The 15,595-nt window shown below is 38.7% G+C and overlaps 1 protein-coding gene across 1 annotated transcript in view; it reads left to right on the plus strand.

Moving 5' to 3' along the window:
• The window catches only part of COG3 (component of oligomeric golgi complex 3), a 32,527-nt gene extending 18,561 nt beyond the window's left edge, over positions 1 to 13,966 (plus strand). The window contains 9 exon segments of the mRNA XM_065650532.1: positions 65 to 189; positions 1,792 to 1,881; positions 3,787 to 3,907; positions 6,176 to 6,264; positions 6,364 to 6,498; positions 7,721 to 7,796; positions 9,455 to 9,582; positions 10,504 to 10,602; positions 11,839 to 13,966. Coding sequence (XP_065506604.1) covers positions 65 to 189; positions 1,792 to 1,881; positions 3,787 to 3,907; positions 6,176 to 6,264; positions 6,364 to 6,498; positions 7,721 to 7,796; positions 9,455 to 9,582; positions 10,504 to 10,602; positions 11,839 to 11,868 — 893 coding nt within the window. The 3' untranslated portion in view covers positions 11,869 to 13,966.
• Positions 13,967 to 15,595: the final 1,629 nt, after the last annotated feature.

Raw genomic sequence — 15,595 nt, forward strand, 5'->3', positions numbered from 1 at the left:
CCTTCTCCTCCGTTGAAAGGACAGATGGCCAAGTTTGTCATGAGTGTATTTTACTTTTAAACAGGTTCGGCAGAATCACTTAATCCCAGGCACCAGACCACAATTTCACCAGCAGACCTGCACGGAATGTGGTATCCGACGGTCAGAAGAACTCTAGTGTGTCTCTCCAAACTGTACAGATGTATAGACGTATGCAAAAATTTCTTCATCTAATTTTTTAAAGTGAAGTTATGAAGTATGTGGCACAATGTCAAAATATTTTAATGTAAATTAGGAATGGACAATTACTGCCCTCTGTTATCTCTTAGTCTTTGTGCTGCTATCATTATGTAAAACAAGTGAACTGACAAATTTAGGTCATCATTTCCAAGACAATTTTGTATTTGTAGAATTAGAAAAAAAAGCACTAGTTTGTACATTTATTGCTTCTGCTATTACATAAATACTACATTGTCTGAAGCTCAAGATACTTATTGCACCAAAGTTGAGGCGTGAATAGGATAAGAAAGAATAGGAAGTCCTGGGTTGATTATGGAGAATGATCTTACAGCTGAAATTACTGTGTGAATGTGTTTCTTGCTATGTGCTTTGCATACATTAGACAAGGTGATGTTTCCGCTCTCAAAAATGAGGACTCTACTACTTCTACATTTTGGAAATGTTCTCAAATTTTTTTTTTGTAGCACATCTTTTCACCTTCCAAAATGGAAGAGGCATTTCCAAAGTTTAATGCAGTAGGAATCTTCCTGTTTAACAGAAACAAAAGCCGTGCTTACTGCACAAGTATTGTGAGACTTGCCCTTTAGAATCTGATTTTTGGCAGTCACCTAGTCGCACAGAAGGCTAATAAGTCTCTGAGAAACGTAATGCAAGTGTGTTTGCTTTTTCTGTACATGCTGTATCTTTATTAGATACATTTAATGCATTTCAAATGTAAAACTGCTACCAAGATGCTATTTGCTTAAAAAAGAAGCTGGAAAATATTAATACTTTATTGCTTAATATATCAATCTCATTAAAAATAAATGAATATTTGCCCTTGTTTTCAGCTAGACCTTTGGAGAAGAGGTCATTTTTGCGTTGTTTGCAGGGCTCATTTGTAGTGTTATCTGCCTAGTGATTGATTTATTTTTTCACTGAGGTATCCTAGCAGAACTGGTATGCTGTGCCTGCACCCTGCAGATAAAATAAATGAATGAGGTGGTACAGGCAAGTCTTGGAGCAGTCAGGGCTGTCAAGTACTATGTTGGAGCGCTGATGGAGGTGAGCTGTGTTCTTACAGCCAGCTCAGAGATAGTTGCTGCAGCTTGGTGAGTTGCTCCGTGTCACCTGGGCCATGGCAGCTGTCACAGTTGTTAACTAACGTGGCGCAAACGTGAGGTAGTTTGAGTTTGCTTGAGGTTAAGCTCACTCGAATGATCTCACATCTGTTGCAAGTAAGACTTGCACACAGGAATGGTTTCCCTGACACGTGGAGTGTCTGGGCAGGTTACCTAGTCAGCATCATCCGAGCCATTAGCTGTGAGTGCATCTGGTGTCACTGACCGTGTCACTACCTGGCTGCAGATTCAGAGCTGGGGGTGGATGGTGTGTGCTTGAGTGTAGACCTATATCTAGTCTAACTTATACGAAGGCACCATCCTGTCTGATTGCACTTAGGCAACCTGTTTGTAGCTAATTAATCTGCAGTTTTATATGCCGGTAAGCACATCCTCACAAGCTGCAACTCTGAAATTCTGCTTTAGCTTCGCCGACACCTTTTTTTTCTGTCTGATTTCCTCGTCCTTGCAGAGGGCCGTGTTTCAGGGACTGTCGCAAGAGGCCTTATCTGCCTGCATCCACTCACTGCTGGGAGCTGCTGATTCTATCAGCAAAAACAAGGTCAGAATCTGTGCTTTGGGTATGATTTCTTTTTTTTTTCCCCCCTCCCCTATTGTATATATCTAAAGCCATGAAGCAGTTGTTCAGAAATCTATTGGAATCTCAGTGAAAGCATGTTGCTCTGCCCCCAGAGACCTGATGGATTTGTTAGTTTTAGTTACGGTTAATGTGTTGTAAAGCAAAGATAGTGATTCACATACTAGCCGATCTGGAAAGGTGGAACACAAATTGTACCAATTGTGTTTATAGGCTGCTCTAACTCATGTGAATTCAATAAAGTGATACCTAAAGGAAAAATCTGCTAGAAGCCTCTGCTCCCTGTATTTTTCATTGTTCTTTCTCCTTTTCTCTGCCTCCACTGTTTGAGTTTTCAGAAATCTTTCTAAGTATTAAATTCACTAGGAAGATTTGTTTAGTATTCTCTGCTCAGAACTGTCTATAATCAAAAGATTTGATCTGATGTGTTACTCAAAATTCAATGCAGTTTCATCACCATTTTAACCTTAAGTGTTACTTTAAGTACTTAGAGGAAACATTTTTTTCCTGCCACAGTTCCGTGAATACAAATTCTATAGTAATTTGCTAATTCCTAACAGCCAGGAAGTGAATTAAAAACCAAAACTGAAGGAAAGTCTTAGCAGGCTAAAATTGTTGGATTTCTATAAGCAGTAAATAGTTGGTAATGAAAAGAGTTTTAGTTGCTATGGGAAATGAAGAACTGTTTTGAAGTATTTCTTTTGAGCATCCTTTGAAAAATATCTGTTAAATGTACTGTCTTTAAAAAGAAATTCAAACTGATTTTCCTTCAAGCTTGAGCAGATAACTATTTCATATCTATAATAATTCAGAGTTCTACAGTTAATTATCCATTCCAGCACTGTATATCAGGTCAGCATAAACTCAAAATCTTGCAGAGAATGAAACTGATCCTGCAGCGAGCCCTACATAGGTTAGGCCCAGACTAGGATTTGTATCACTTTGTTCTTGATGCCTTTTAATTTAATGCTATCTGGTGAAATCATGCATAGAAGACAAAAAAAAACCAAACCAAAACAAAAAAACCAAAACCAAACTCAAACCCTTCCACTTATTTTTGGCAAGCATTTCTGTAAAACTGCAGATTTAAGTCTAATCTTTTCGTTACTGTTTTATGTAACATTATATGAAGGCAAGTTCCAGCTTGCAAAAGCAAATTTGAATTCTCGAGTCCTCCTCTGTTAACCTCAATGAGCCATGAACTTCCAAGAGTAAAAGCAGCATGCGGTATAAAGCACACAGCTAAAATAAGAAGCAGTGCAAAACTGACCATCTCAGTAGTGTGAACTTGGCCTTGTTTTATTCTTTGTATCTTTACTGTACTGTTTAGAAATTAACTAAGTTTTTCGTTTAATGACGTGAGCAAAATGCCTCGTAAGACCTTTGCACAATAGCACAGTTAATGTTTCTGTAATAACCTTAATTATCTGCCTGTTTGACTTTTTTTTTAATCATCGTAATGATTAAAAAACCCTTCAGAACGTCATATTTTTCAACTTTAAAATATATGAATTATGTTAAATGATTCCTGGCTCTTACGAAGAATACGTTTGTATCTTTCAAATAATGGATACATGTACCTAATGTAGACATTTAGTTATATAGCTGTGCAATCTAATTCGTCTAAGAAATGTGAATAATGTCTGCTTCTGTAGAGCAATATGTTGGGAACAAGTACAGATGTGGGATTTGTTGATCCCAGAGTGTAGTTAATGGCAGTACAGACTAATGGAAAAAAAGCTTGTTAGTAATATTATTCGTATTAATTTTGTTAAAGGAAGTAACTAATAGAAGTGGAGGTGTTGAAACTTTGCTCTTCCATTAATTGGTTTTTTACATTTAATGCATGTTCTCTCTCTTGTACTGTAGACCCAGGTTGATGGACAGCTTTTCTTAATAAAACACCTTTTGATTCTTCGTGAACAAATTGCTCCTTTCCACACTGATTTCACCATTAAGGAAATTTCCCTGGACCTTAAGAAAACTAGAGGTACTAAACAGTTGCTGGCTACAGAATGGGATGAGATTGTCCTCCCTTAATGTGGCAGCAAAAGTTCCGGGTTTATTTTATGTTCATTTGCAATGATCTGTACGCTTGTTCTAATCTCTTGCTTTGTTCATATCTTCTCTGAAAAAACCCCAAACCATTCTCTTATTAAGCACGATTCAAGATGTATCTAACACATTCTTTATTTTTGTATGAAATGCGTTTGACTGCTTTTTGCTGCTGACCTTACTGATTTACCCAATCCTTTTTTAAGAACAGCTACATAATCTACATTTCTGATGCACAGAGATCTTTCCCCTTTTCTGACCCTTTAAAGGAATATATTCTGTTACTGCTGTTTAGCAGGTGAATTTGAAAATACATAGTTGACTTGCCTAGAACAAATTAAGATTTTCCAGACCTTTCTGTGAGATTTTATTTAGGAAAGGATTTCTTATGTTGCAAGTTCAATAAGCAGTATTGTTGAATAGTTTTATGTAGCAGGTGTGTCAGTTGTAGGAAGGGAAAATAGAGAGTAGTGGCCATGGTCATGGTTTTTAAAATTGTACTATGGTACCTTTGTAAAAATGCAGAAAACCCCCTCTCAATACAAAAGTGAACAGTCATGCACTTGTCAAGTTTATAAAGATAATGGGAAAAAATAATTTGAAGCATGTCAAGTTTCTCTTCTTCCATTCCAGAAGAGGAAGCTGAAGAAATAACTTTTCTTTCCTGCCATCTAATATGTTGCTATTTTAACTCTGAAGCAAGCAGTTCTTACACTAACCATTTCACCTTTTGCATTTGAACATCAATGAAACCTCCTAGCTGTTGAGTAGTTTCTAGTTGACTGGAGGCTAAAGGGCAAATACATCCTTTTGGTGTCTTGTCCTGGCTGACACACAACTTTGTTCTCCTTCTTCATTTAATGGAATAAATTTTTGTGCCAGCCAGTGCTTTGCAGATGGTAGTGGTAAGTAACGCAAAACACTTTCTTTATATTGGGTGGTGGTGGTTGTGTTGAAAAGATGGACATTCTGCTTAATTATTAACATAGTGTAGCATAGATCAGTGGGGCTCTTCTGTTTGAGATAAGTTGTAGAAGAGAGATATCAAGGTTAATATGAGTTTTACTGTGTTCTAGACAATCACACATAGATTAAAGATTTACTTTGGGATTTATAGACAAAAGGACACTGCTTAAAGTCATGCTTCTGCTCAATTTTTTTAAAAGTAGTATAGTACTAAGGTTCTTGTAACTGAAGTATACAGTGGGGAGAAGTGACTTTCACACTGACTAGCTCATAGGCTTCTCATCAAGAGCTTGGGCTCTTTTTGGAATCAGTGAAGTTTCTGGAAAATAATTCAGAGAACAAAATGAAACTTTCTCTGCAATCTCCTTTAACAGAGTGCAGATTCTTGGTTCAGTGCGAAGCTTACATGCCCACGTACCTGGTATTTTGTCTTTGTTTAATGCCTTTGACAGCACTTCTGTAACTCCTACATCTTGTTTCCCTTCCATTGTTTTATACAGCAAGAGGGGTGCAGAATTAGTTTTGAAATGAAAAAAAGCAGATGGGTGTGTGGGATGATAAGAGAATGCCATTGGGGCAACAAGCCATACTGAAACTGTGGTGATGATTTTATTTTTCCCTAATCTGACTAGATTTCAGGTTGACAACATCCCCTTAATGCTATAGGAATAATTTAAGTATTGTGTGTTAATTGCAGGCATCATTACAACTTCTTGGGACTTCTACAGAGACCATAAACATGAGCTTATCTCAACCTTCGTGTTTTGTTGTTTAATCCTAACTAACATAGTTAAGCGCAGAGGAAAAGAGTGACAGTTCTAAGTTATTTCATTCAAATGTACTTGATTTTCCCAGGCAACATGAGTCTTTAGCTGCTTAATTAAATAGCTTATGTAGAAGTCTCTCATTTGTAGATACAGTTACAAAAGGAACAGAGCTCACACAATTTGTGTGCTGATAGCACTGCAGCTGGGATCAGTCATTGGGTGGGTTGATGTAATGTATTTCTCCATATAGACCATGCAACTCTCAGATTCAGGTTTGCCAACTGAAAAATAGTGTATCAAGCCTTGCGTGTTTCTGTACTTGTGCATCTACACCCAGCAGCAGTGGAATCATTAATGTTATATTCCTAATCATGCTAGGCCATTTTTATGGGTAAATGACTGATTAATATTCTTAATTCATGGAGCTGAATCCCATTGACTTACAGCGTGAGTGACTTTCTGATTCGCAGATGCAGCGTTTAAGATCCTGAACCCTAAGACAGTTTCAAGATTTTTTAGACTAAACAGCAACAACGCCTTGATACAGTTCTTACTGGAGGTAATATGGGCTCTTACTGCATAAAGAAAAATTTGGTCATTTCAGAGGGTGGTGATCTCTGGCAAATAAAAAGGAGAGATTTCTTGTCTTCTGTTCAAGGGTACTCCAGAAATCAGAGAACATTATATCGACTCTAAGAAAGATGTAGATCGTCATCTGAAGTCGGCTTGTGAGCAGTTTATTCAGCAGCAAACCAAACAGTTCATAGAACAGCTGGAGGAGTTCACAACAAAGGTGCAAATATGTTGTATGTTTGTTAACCTAACAAATACTGGTAGAACAAGGGAATTAGTATTTAAATTGGATACAAGAGCAGTTGCTAGTTCTGTCTGATTAGCTGAAGATGATGGCATTTCCCATTGTAAGGTTGTGCTTCCCTTTAAGTTCTAGCAGCAATTTTCCAGGCATTTTTGAGATTAATGAATTAAACGAACATGACGTAGTTTATTTTTAAAAGCAACCCTTATGCTCTTCAATGAAGAAGCTTTAATGTTTCATTGAGTCGAAACAGGTCATGAAAGTTGGCAGGAGCTTTTCTGTTTGTGGGAAAACTCCTACCATGGCTGAATTTATAAGCCTTCAAAAACAATCTTGGGTCATGTGTCTTCTTGAGGGGATGTCTTAGAGTGTAGTTGTGAAGTGTGTTAGAAGTTTCTGTCCTCAGCATATTGTACACTGGTGAGGTGCTGGCTGAGCAGAACTTTACTTCCATGTCCCGTTTGTGACAAGTTCCTCATAAAAGTTGCTCATCAAGATTAGGCATCACAGGGGATGGGAACCAAAAGATGCCTGGTTACAATGCCCTTTTTCTGGAACCTGCTCTAGAGCTCAGGATTTCTAGGCATCTTGAGAAAACCACTCAACGGGATCTATTACTTCTGGAAAATGAAGAGTTTGGTGTGGATCCTTGTGTACTGAGAATAGGTGGTTTTACAGCATGACGTCTCAGAAACGGAGGCTACGGCATTGCATGGACATCACAAATATCCCAGCTGCTGGCTCTTGAGAATTTAGGAGATTACAGTGCTACATTTACTGATGGCTGTCATGTTGGGCTGAGGGGCCAGTGGCAAGTCTGAAATATAGATGGGTAACCACTGAGATTGATAGATTATCCAAGTGATCCCAATGATTCATTGGGAATCTGGGGAGTTTGACTGACCTGCTTAAGTATAAATCTCTTTTGAGGTTTCTTTGCATCCTTAGGTGTCTAAGCATATTTGTAAATTTAATCTCATTTTGAATTTTACTTTCCAGAAGTGATCACAATTGTAATTTTGAACTGCATTTCTGTCAAGCTGCTTCCCCTGTGTGTCGCTAAGTCAATGCATAGAAGAGAGAGCAGGGGAGATTCCATACACCGCAGTATCTAAGAGACTTGTGCAATTGATACTTCGTCACTTTGTTGTCAGTTCAATTGAAAGAAACATAATTTTTTTAATTGTACTTGTTTTAGGTGGCTGCTTTAAAAACAATGGCCACTCAAGGAGGTCCCAAATACAGCCTTTCACAGCAGCCTTGGGCACAACCAGGTATTTGCCTCGTTTTATATTCATGTTACCTCTGAGATGCTTGTGGGCCATGATCATTTACTGCTTTGCGACTTCTTCTGAAAACTTCATATCAAATGGAGAAAAAGACCCTTTCCCTTCACCATTTTTGGTAAAGCGAAATGAGCTGCATTATATGGGGCTCAAGTATTTTGGAATGTCATTTGTCTCTGTGCCTGACTCTAAAACTTAGGAATCTGAAAAGCTGGCCAGATTAATTTGGATGGTGAGACTGTGATTGACTTGGAAAAATTCTAAGTACCTGAGAACTGTCCACCTTTTTCTTGAAAATTCTGGCTGCCTTTTTCACCTGTGTGCTAATTTAAGTGTCTTAAGATACTTCTAAATCAAAACCTGACAAACTTGAGAATATGCATTTAATTGGTGCAGTAGATGAATGACTCGAGCATTTCTCAAGCTGTGACCACTCTTGCATGAAAACAGCATTTCCGCAACTGCATACACAATGTGCTTAAGGAATTATTTGATTACATTAAGATAAAGCTTTTGCTTTTGTAGGGAAAAATTAATCTGCATTGGAGTTTTTGTTTTCTGTACATTTGGTACTTCCTTTTTGATTCTCCTGTCACTATGCAAAACTGAAATCCAACTTTGTTTCCATCTTCTTAAAAATTCAAATGTGAATGCTTCCTAGGAACAGTTGAAGTAGTTTAGATGTTCTCTGGGTTGTTTTGCTCTTCCCATTACAAAGTTGTGCTTCTGGGTGACACCGAGAAATCTGATTATTCCAGTTCATACATTGGAACCTTCTGTTGCATCATGTTCTTAAAATGCAAACCCAGCCAGGTTCATTCATAATTCAGTGCTGCTCCATGGGTCAGACATTCTCAAGGGCTAACTTGAGCTTCTACTTAAAATCTGCTGCCTCTTCAGGAGTATTTTTAATGTTTGTTTGGAGATTATTATGTGTGTAGAGGCAGATCTAAGGAGAGCTTCTGCTGTTTCTTGGAGTCATTTGTTTGCAAAGCAGGAGTAGGTGGAAAATTTAGATACAGTAGAAATTGAAGAAAAAAATTTAACCTAGTATTTTAACTTCTGTAATTTAAAGCTGTGAATGGATTTTTCCGCTGCCCTTTAAGCAAAGATCTTGTAAAACCATTAAAATACTTACCAATAAAGAAAGAAGGTCTTGTCTGAGAGAGGATTCCTGTCTGGTTGATTCAAAACCCAGATGGCTGTGCATCTTGTCTTACAGACATGGCCTGTGGTCAGTAAGGAGGATTTGTGCTATGCCGTTCTCTTTACTACCACTGTTTATTCCCCAGCAGTTTCTTTTCCGGGCAAGTTTTCTAGGGAGAAGCGTATATAGAACTTTATTGCTGTTGGAAGGCTGCGACTTCAGGAACCTCAGGCAGGCATCGCTCGTGGAAATGGGTTGGGCACATTTTCTGCAGGGAAAGAGGGGCTGATTTCTTGAGTGGGTCCCAAAAGAAAAGCCTCGTCTGGCATGTTGTGATGATGGGTAGATGCCGCACAGCCCAGTCACCCCCTCTTTCCCTTTCCCTCAGCCCTGTGGGTATGACCAGCCCCAGTAAAGTCGAGGGGATAATCGTGCAGTGTGGATTTCATCCAGCAGAATGCCATTTTACCCTAGTAAGCATGTTTTCTTTTACTTCCAGCAAAGATCAATGATCTGGTCTCTTCCACTTATAAGACGATAAAAACAAAGCTGCCATCAACGTTACGAAGCATGTCGTTATACTTGTCCAATAAAGATACAGAATTAATTTTGTTTAAGCCAGTCAGGGTGAGTATCACTAGATGTACTTCTACATGTTTTTCTGTAGGTATTGGGCCTTCACTTAGTTAAGGCCTTTAAACACATTTTGTGGGGCCATTCACTTTATATTTCTGTGTGTGTATGGATATAGGTATAATATATCTATATAAATGTATGTATGCATATATTAAGTGTGTATGTACAGACATACATACATGTATCTGTATATCTGTAGAATTATTCTAGGCTACCAGTCCAGCCAGTAAACATGTGACAAATACCATGCACATGTAACAGTGAACAGACTGTCACAGTCACTGTGGTGTCCCTGATCTGACAAGCTTATTGAAAAGACACATGAAATAAAAATAATTTAAAAAGCAATTGAATAATATGGTTTATAATGACATGTTTACCTTAAAAAAAAAACCAGACAGCCCCAAAACAAACCAAAAAAACGAAACCAAAACTGTCCTGCTCTCCATTGGACTCAGCCTACATAACACACACATATTACGGGGAAGGAGCTGGTTCTGTTCATTCTGCACATCTTCCACTTGGCACTTTATGAGCTACTAAAAAGAAAATTAACTCTGTCTCAGCCAAAACCAGTACAGCTTGGTCTGTTACATATGAACAGAAGCACTGGAGGCAGAGAGGATGATGCAGGTTTGACGGGAGACCCACTGTAAACCCACCAGAGAGTTTTGAGTTTTAAACTTCCAGGTTAAGTCTGCAGGACTCAGTGTTTCAGCTTAGCACGTCTCAGCAGAAGTTTTCAACTCACAGCTGGATTCCTTGTGGCTGTTTTGGGGCTTGTTTTAGAAGAAAAGCTCTTAAAGCTCAACTGTTTCTCCCTACCTGGTCACTTCAGTAGCTACTCTGGTTCATGTTTGAGATGGGTGTTGTCTTTTTTAATATTGAGTTTTTCCTTCTTTCCTTTAAAAGAATAACATTCAGCAAATGTTCCAGAAACTCCATACTTTGTTAAAGGAAGAATTTAGTGATGAAGATCTCCAGATCATTGCTTGTCCTTCAATGGAACAGGTATATATCGAAGCTCCCTGTTTTATCAGTTGCTCTTTCATGTGACTGGCTCTTTTAAACATTAATTTTTCATTTTTAGTATTTTCAGTGTTCAGAATATGTATTTATTTATTACCCCCTTTAATCTTGGATGATTAAACTCAGGGCTTTATCTGAACCCTAGCTCTCAGATGAAACATGTTTGGTTTTTTGGCTTTTTTTTAATGAATATCCAATGGAGTTTTTAAACTGAAGGTGGTGATTGACGTTGCTGCAAATTGAGTTGTACGACATCATGGCAGAGCCTTGCCATTTCTGGGCATTGTCTTTTCAGAGAGGTATCAAAGCTAGTGAATATGCTTTTTAAAAGCCTGTGTGTGTGAAGGCAGTCTTGCTTTTGACAAATACAAAGAGAAGCAACTTTTACATTTAGGAAGCATGAGAGAGAATTACAAGGGTTCATTCGTAGGCAATTGCGTTGGTAAAATGTGCAGATGTTTATGGAAATGTAACCCTACATAATAAGGTCTTTAGTCTCAGAGATGATTTGGGTTAAGAATTCTCTGTATTAGGATGCTGTGACAGAAACCAAGCAGGTTTTTAAAAATCTGGCTTTGACTTTAGTGGCCCAGGGAATGTGGATAGAATCATGATTATCCCAGGATGCCAATATTTGAACAGATAATCTAGTTTGCGGATTAGAGGACATTTCCTGCAGTGAATGTGGCCACTGGGATGTGTGATAACCATCCTGGAGCACAGAGTGGGAGTTTTGCCATGAAAGGAGGTGGGGTTATCCTGGAGGAGATGGCTTCCTCTGGTGGTTTGTCTGTTAGTCCTTAGGATCACTTCTACAAACTGAAGTGTATGGGGATCCATATTGTAATCTGTGGGAAGTAAGTATTGCAAAGGATCCCAAATGTCTTTCATATATCTAAAATGAATGTTAACATTTTTTGCCAGTGAGCATTTCTTTTTTTAAGTCCTTGACAATGCGTGAAGTAATTTTAAAAACTTTGACGCAGTAGGTTGTGACTGTCGAAATGACTAGTCTGCATGGTCAAAAATCACGTTTTAAAAAGCCTGTGAATAGGCGTTTGATTGGAAATTTTGGCCAGTTGTTTTGTAGCTGTCTTTTCCTAACTCATCTAAGACTCTATGTGCTTCCTAGGAATCCTGTTTAAAGGTTTAAATATAAGACATCAGTTCTGAAACTTAGTTGCTCTGTCTAATGTAGGCTTTCCTTTTGTCTTTCAGGTCAACTTACTTTTATCGATGTCCAAATAGCCCAGCAGCAAGGCTGCTTGAAATAAGCTTCAGCTGAATGCCAGGCTGTGAAGGCAATGTGAAGACATTTGTTTGAAGTAAACGAGGGACCCCACTGTGCAGTCCAGTCTGCAGCAAAACTCTCCAGACTGCTTAACCCTCTTCTAGGAAAAAAAAAAAAAAAACGCCAACAAAAAAACCAACAAAAAAGAAAAAGAAAAAAGCAAGTTTTATTGATTTGTTAAAGGTCTTTCTACTCATCAGTTTGAGAAGTGGGGGGAAAGAAAACAAAACAAAATACCCTTTTCCGATCACTCTTATGGAAGCTTAGTTACTGCCTTCTCCCGATGTTTGCAGAGTTGTGTTTTTTTTTTTTACTGTTGTTTTTTTAATGTAAAAACCTTTCTTGCTTTCCTTTAGTAAGCTGACATATGCAGTGAAAAGCCACACTTTCAAAGTCATGCTGGAAATAAAGCACAGGGAATCAAACGGGAGCAGTAATAGGTATTTGCAATGCTTGGAGATAAGCACATTGGTGTGACAATTTGATGTTGGTATGACAATGCTCCAATTTTTCTTTAACTCCCCTGAAAATCCTGGTATTCCATCACAGATACTCTTAGTTGGAAAAACTTTTGTTTCCCTCATGTGAAGCATTTTTTGAAACACTGGATTCGCTGGTTTTCTTACACTGTTCTGACTGGGAGCTGTAAGATCTGACCTGAAGTTTCATGCTTTAACCTTCCTTCATGTAAAAAATCTCAGTTTTCGAGATTTGCCATGGAAAGCTGTGCAATATAATTTCTCTTCTTTCCGAGGGAACTGCATGTTTTCAGATGCTTTACTGCAAAACTTAGCATTGAGATTCTCAGGTATGTACTTTTAGGTTAGAGTTGTTTTTTGGCCTTACCCATGATCAAACTATTTAAAGTGGGGACTGGGACTTGTGCAGCCTTTGTGCTCTGGTGGTAAGTGCTGATAAGGGTGTAAGGGGATGCCAGAAATTGAATGTGCCAGCCTGTCAGATCAGCATTGTAAACGGGATAGGTGCTTGGTAACTGGTAAACAATGCACGGTGTTCAGGATGCATTAATTGGTCATTATTTTGGAAAGCTGAACGCTGAACACTTGGCCATTCATGGAACGAAACACTACAAGCAGCTTCAGGGTGTCTTAGTGCTGGAAGTCTTTATTGTGCAGCACTGCAAAAGGAAAGTGTAGTGACTTACATAGCAGATTTTTAACTTATTTATAAATCCTGTTTTGTAGTTTGAGAAATGTGGAAATTTCCATGCATATCGGTGGTGTTTTGATCTCATAACTTTCCCATTATAAATGACATGGTTGGAGGCTGTGATGGTAGGATTTAAAACTACCACGAGAAGTGTTGCAGCAGTGGTGCTGAGGTACGTAAATGGTACTCATAGGACCTTACATGACTCCTTAAGAATTAACTAAAGGAACTAACAAAGAAGACGACGACTTGCCCTTTCTTTTCACTTACGCAGAAATACAGGCTGTAAAATAATGCCAAGTGCATTGTAATATATGTATATTTGGTTTTTATAAAGTTTTACAGGAGGGCTGCATGGTCGCTGTACAGAGTTATGACTGACTTAATGCAGACATTGTACAGAAAAGACGTGAAGGATGAACCGTTGCAATAGTCACTCTTGTGCTTGGGATCTTTTTCTCTCTTAGAGTTCTCAGACAGCTCTCGGACAGCTGGTTGAAAGACGAGAAGAGCAATCAGTTTATACAGCCTGTTTGCTAAATGAACATTTGTTTAAACATGTACAGTTTCAGATATTTACGTTTACAAATAGTGTAAATACTTTCAAAAGATTAATTTAAGATGCTTTATATTATCTGACTAGAAACTTGCTGTTTTTAATTTTTTTAAATAAAAATGTTGCCTCCTATTTTGGTCCAAGAGTAAAGCTTTATTCTGTATCCTGAGGCTTGTCTGTCAAGATAAATGTAATACAGAGACAATAAACATCCTGTAAGCACAGGCAGTACGTCGCTGAGAAGAAGTGTTCTTTTTTAGCAGTAAGAGAATTGACTTTGACACAGATGTATACCTTAGTGCTGAATGTACAGCTAATTGTTAAAATAATGCCTCTTTATGGTTACAATAAAATTAAATTTGTATTTTCTTTACTGACAAACAGTCTCTTTGCTGGCAGTTTTATTAGGGGAAAGAAACCACAACTAATACAAGAACATATTTTAACTAGGTGGCTTTTACTAGGAGAAAACTTGGGAGCTGGTGGCAGAAATCACAAATATTGCATTTGATCGCTGTTCTTGTTGCCTGGTTACTGACAGACTCATCTACCTGTAGTTTCTCATTAGCACATACTGTTTCTCTGGGCCTTAGTATTGCAGAAGCACATCAAGCAGAGGTTTGTGGTTTGTCCCCTGTAACATCAGCGTGAAGCTTCCTTTCACCTCTGGTTTTGACAATGTCATTTGAATGAACTGACCTAAGGAAAAATGTTCTTTCTTGTGGAATTCAGCTTCGATCTGACTGGTGTGGGGCAGCAATGTGTGACCACTGCTTCCAAGGTGCTTGGAGCCACCTAAAGATGTTTGGCCATTTGGATTGCATCTCTCGAAAATGAAGTGAATGCCAAAGCAGCTGGTCCAGAACTCATGCTGCTATTCGTACAACAACGATGCCAGCAGTATAGCTTATGTTGTGCTGAGTGTTTCCCAAGCAAAAACAATAGTCCCTTCCTCAAACTGTGCATGTTTGGCGTTGGCAAAGCGATGCAGGTAGGAAAAGGGGGAAAACGTTTGTGCTGCTGAAGCAACTCATATGGTGACTGCAGGTAGATTCAGCCCTGTGTCTACATACCTTGTTCCCCTGAAAATAAGACAGGGTCTTGTATTAATTTTTGCTCCTAAACTTATTACTTTTTTACACGTATAGCTGCCTGGACACTATTTAAATTGACTTTTTAAATGAACTGTAACTAGGGCTTATTTTTGGAGTAGAGCTTGTATTTCAAGCCTCAAAAATCCTGAAAAATCATGCTAGGGCTTATTTCCGGGGTTGGTCTTATTTTTGGGGAAACAGGGTTTGCTGCTTTCTCTTACCCTCGTGCATTTTTATCCTCACTGAACCCTAAAACCAAGCCAACGCTGTGGAACAAATCAGATCTTTGAAATAAATGTGTCTGAATAGAACAACAAAATATCAGTTGGCCCCTTTCAGTGGTGGCCAACCATGCCACTAAGCCACGGGACTTACCATCCACCACCAACTGGAGCGCTGACACCCAAGTGGTGCCTCATGTTCCCTCTCTCTTGGATTGTCCCTGTACCCAAGCTGCTGTTCCTCAACACCTCTCCACCAGCGTGGGTGTCTCTGGCTGAGGGCCAAAGCGGGCTCGTCAGTCGCGCTTGGTACGGCAAGCTCCCAAAGTCCAGTTCATCAGCTGCAGGAAGGAAACCATCTCCTCCTTCAGAGTACTGCACATCTGGTGTATAACCCCACTGATGATGATCCAGCAAGTGCTTTTAAATGAGACAGGCTTGGCGTTACAAGGACTCGATGTACAGGAAGATATGCATTGTGAGCTTGAACAAAGCAGCTTTATTTTCATCACAAAGTGACTCTTATCACCTTGATGAAGGAAACGTTGATATGAAATGCTGATGTAACTGCTTGCTGTGAGTCTTAATATCTTCATTTCAGTATTTCATGCAGATAGAGGATGATGAAACATGAGGAGTGATA

Source organism: Caloenas nicobarica, chromosome 1 (assembly GCF_036013445.1).
Source record: "Caloenas nicobarica isolate bCalNic1 chromosome 1, bCalNic1.hap1, whole genome shotgun sequence".
Lineage (NCBI taxonomy): Eukaryota > Metazoa > Chordata > Aves > Columbiformes > Columbidae > Caloenas > Caloenas nicobarica.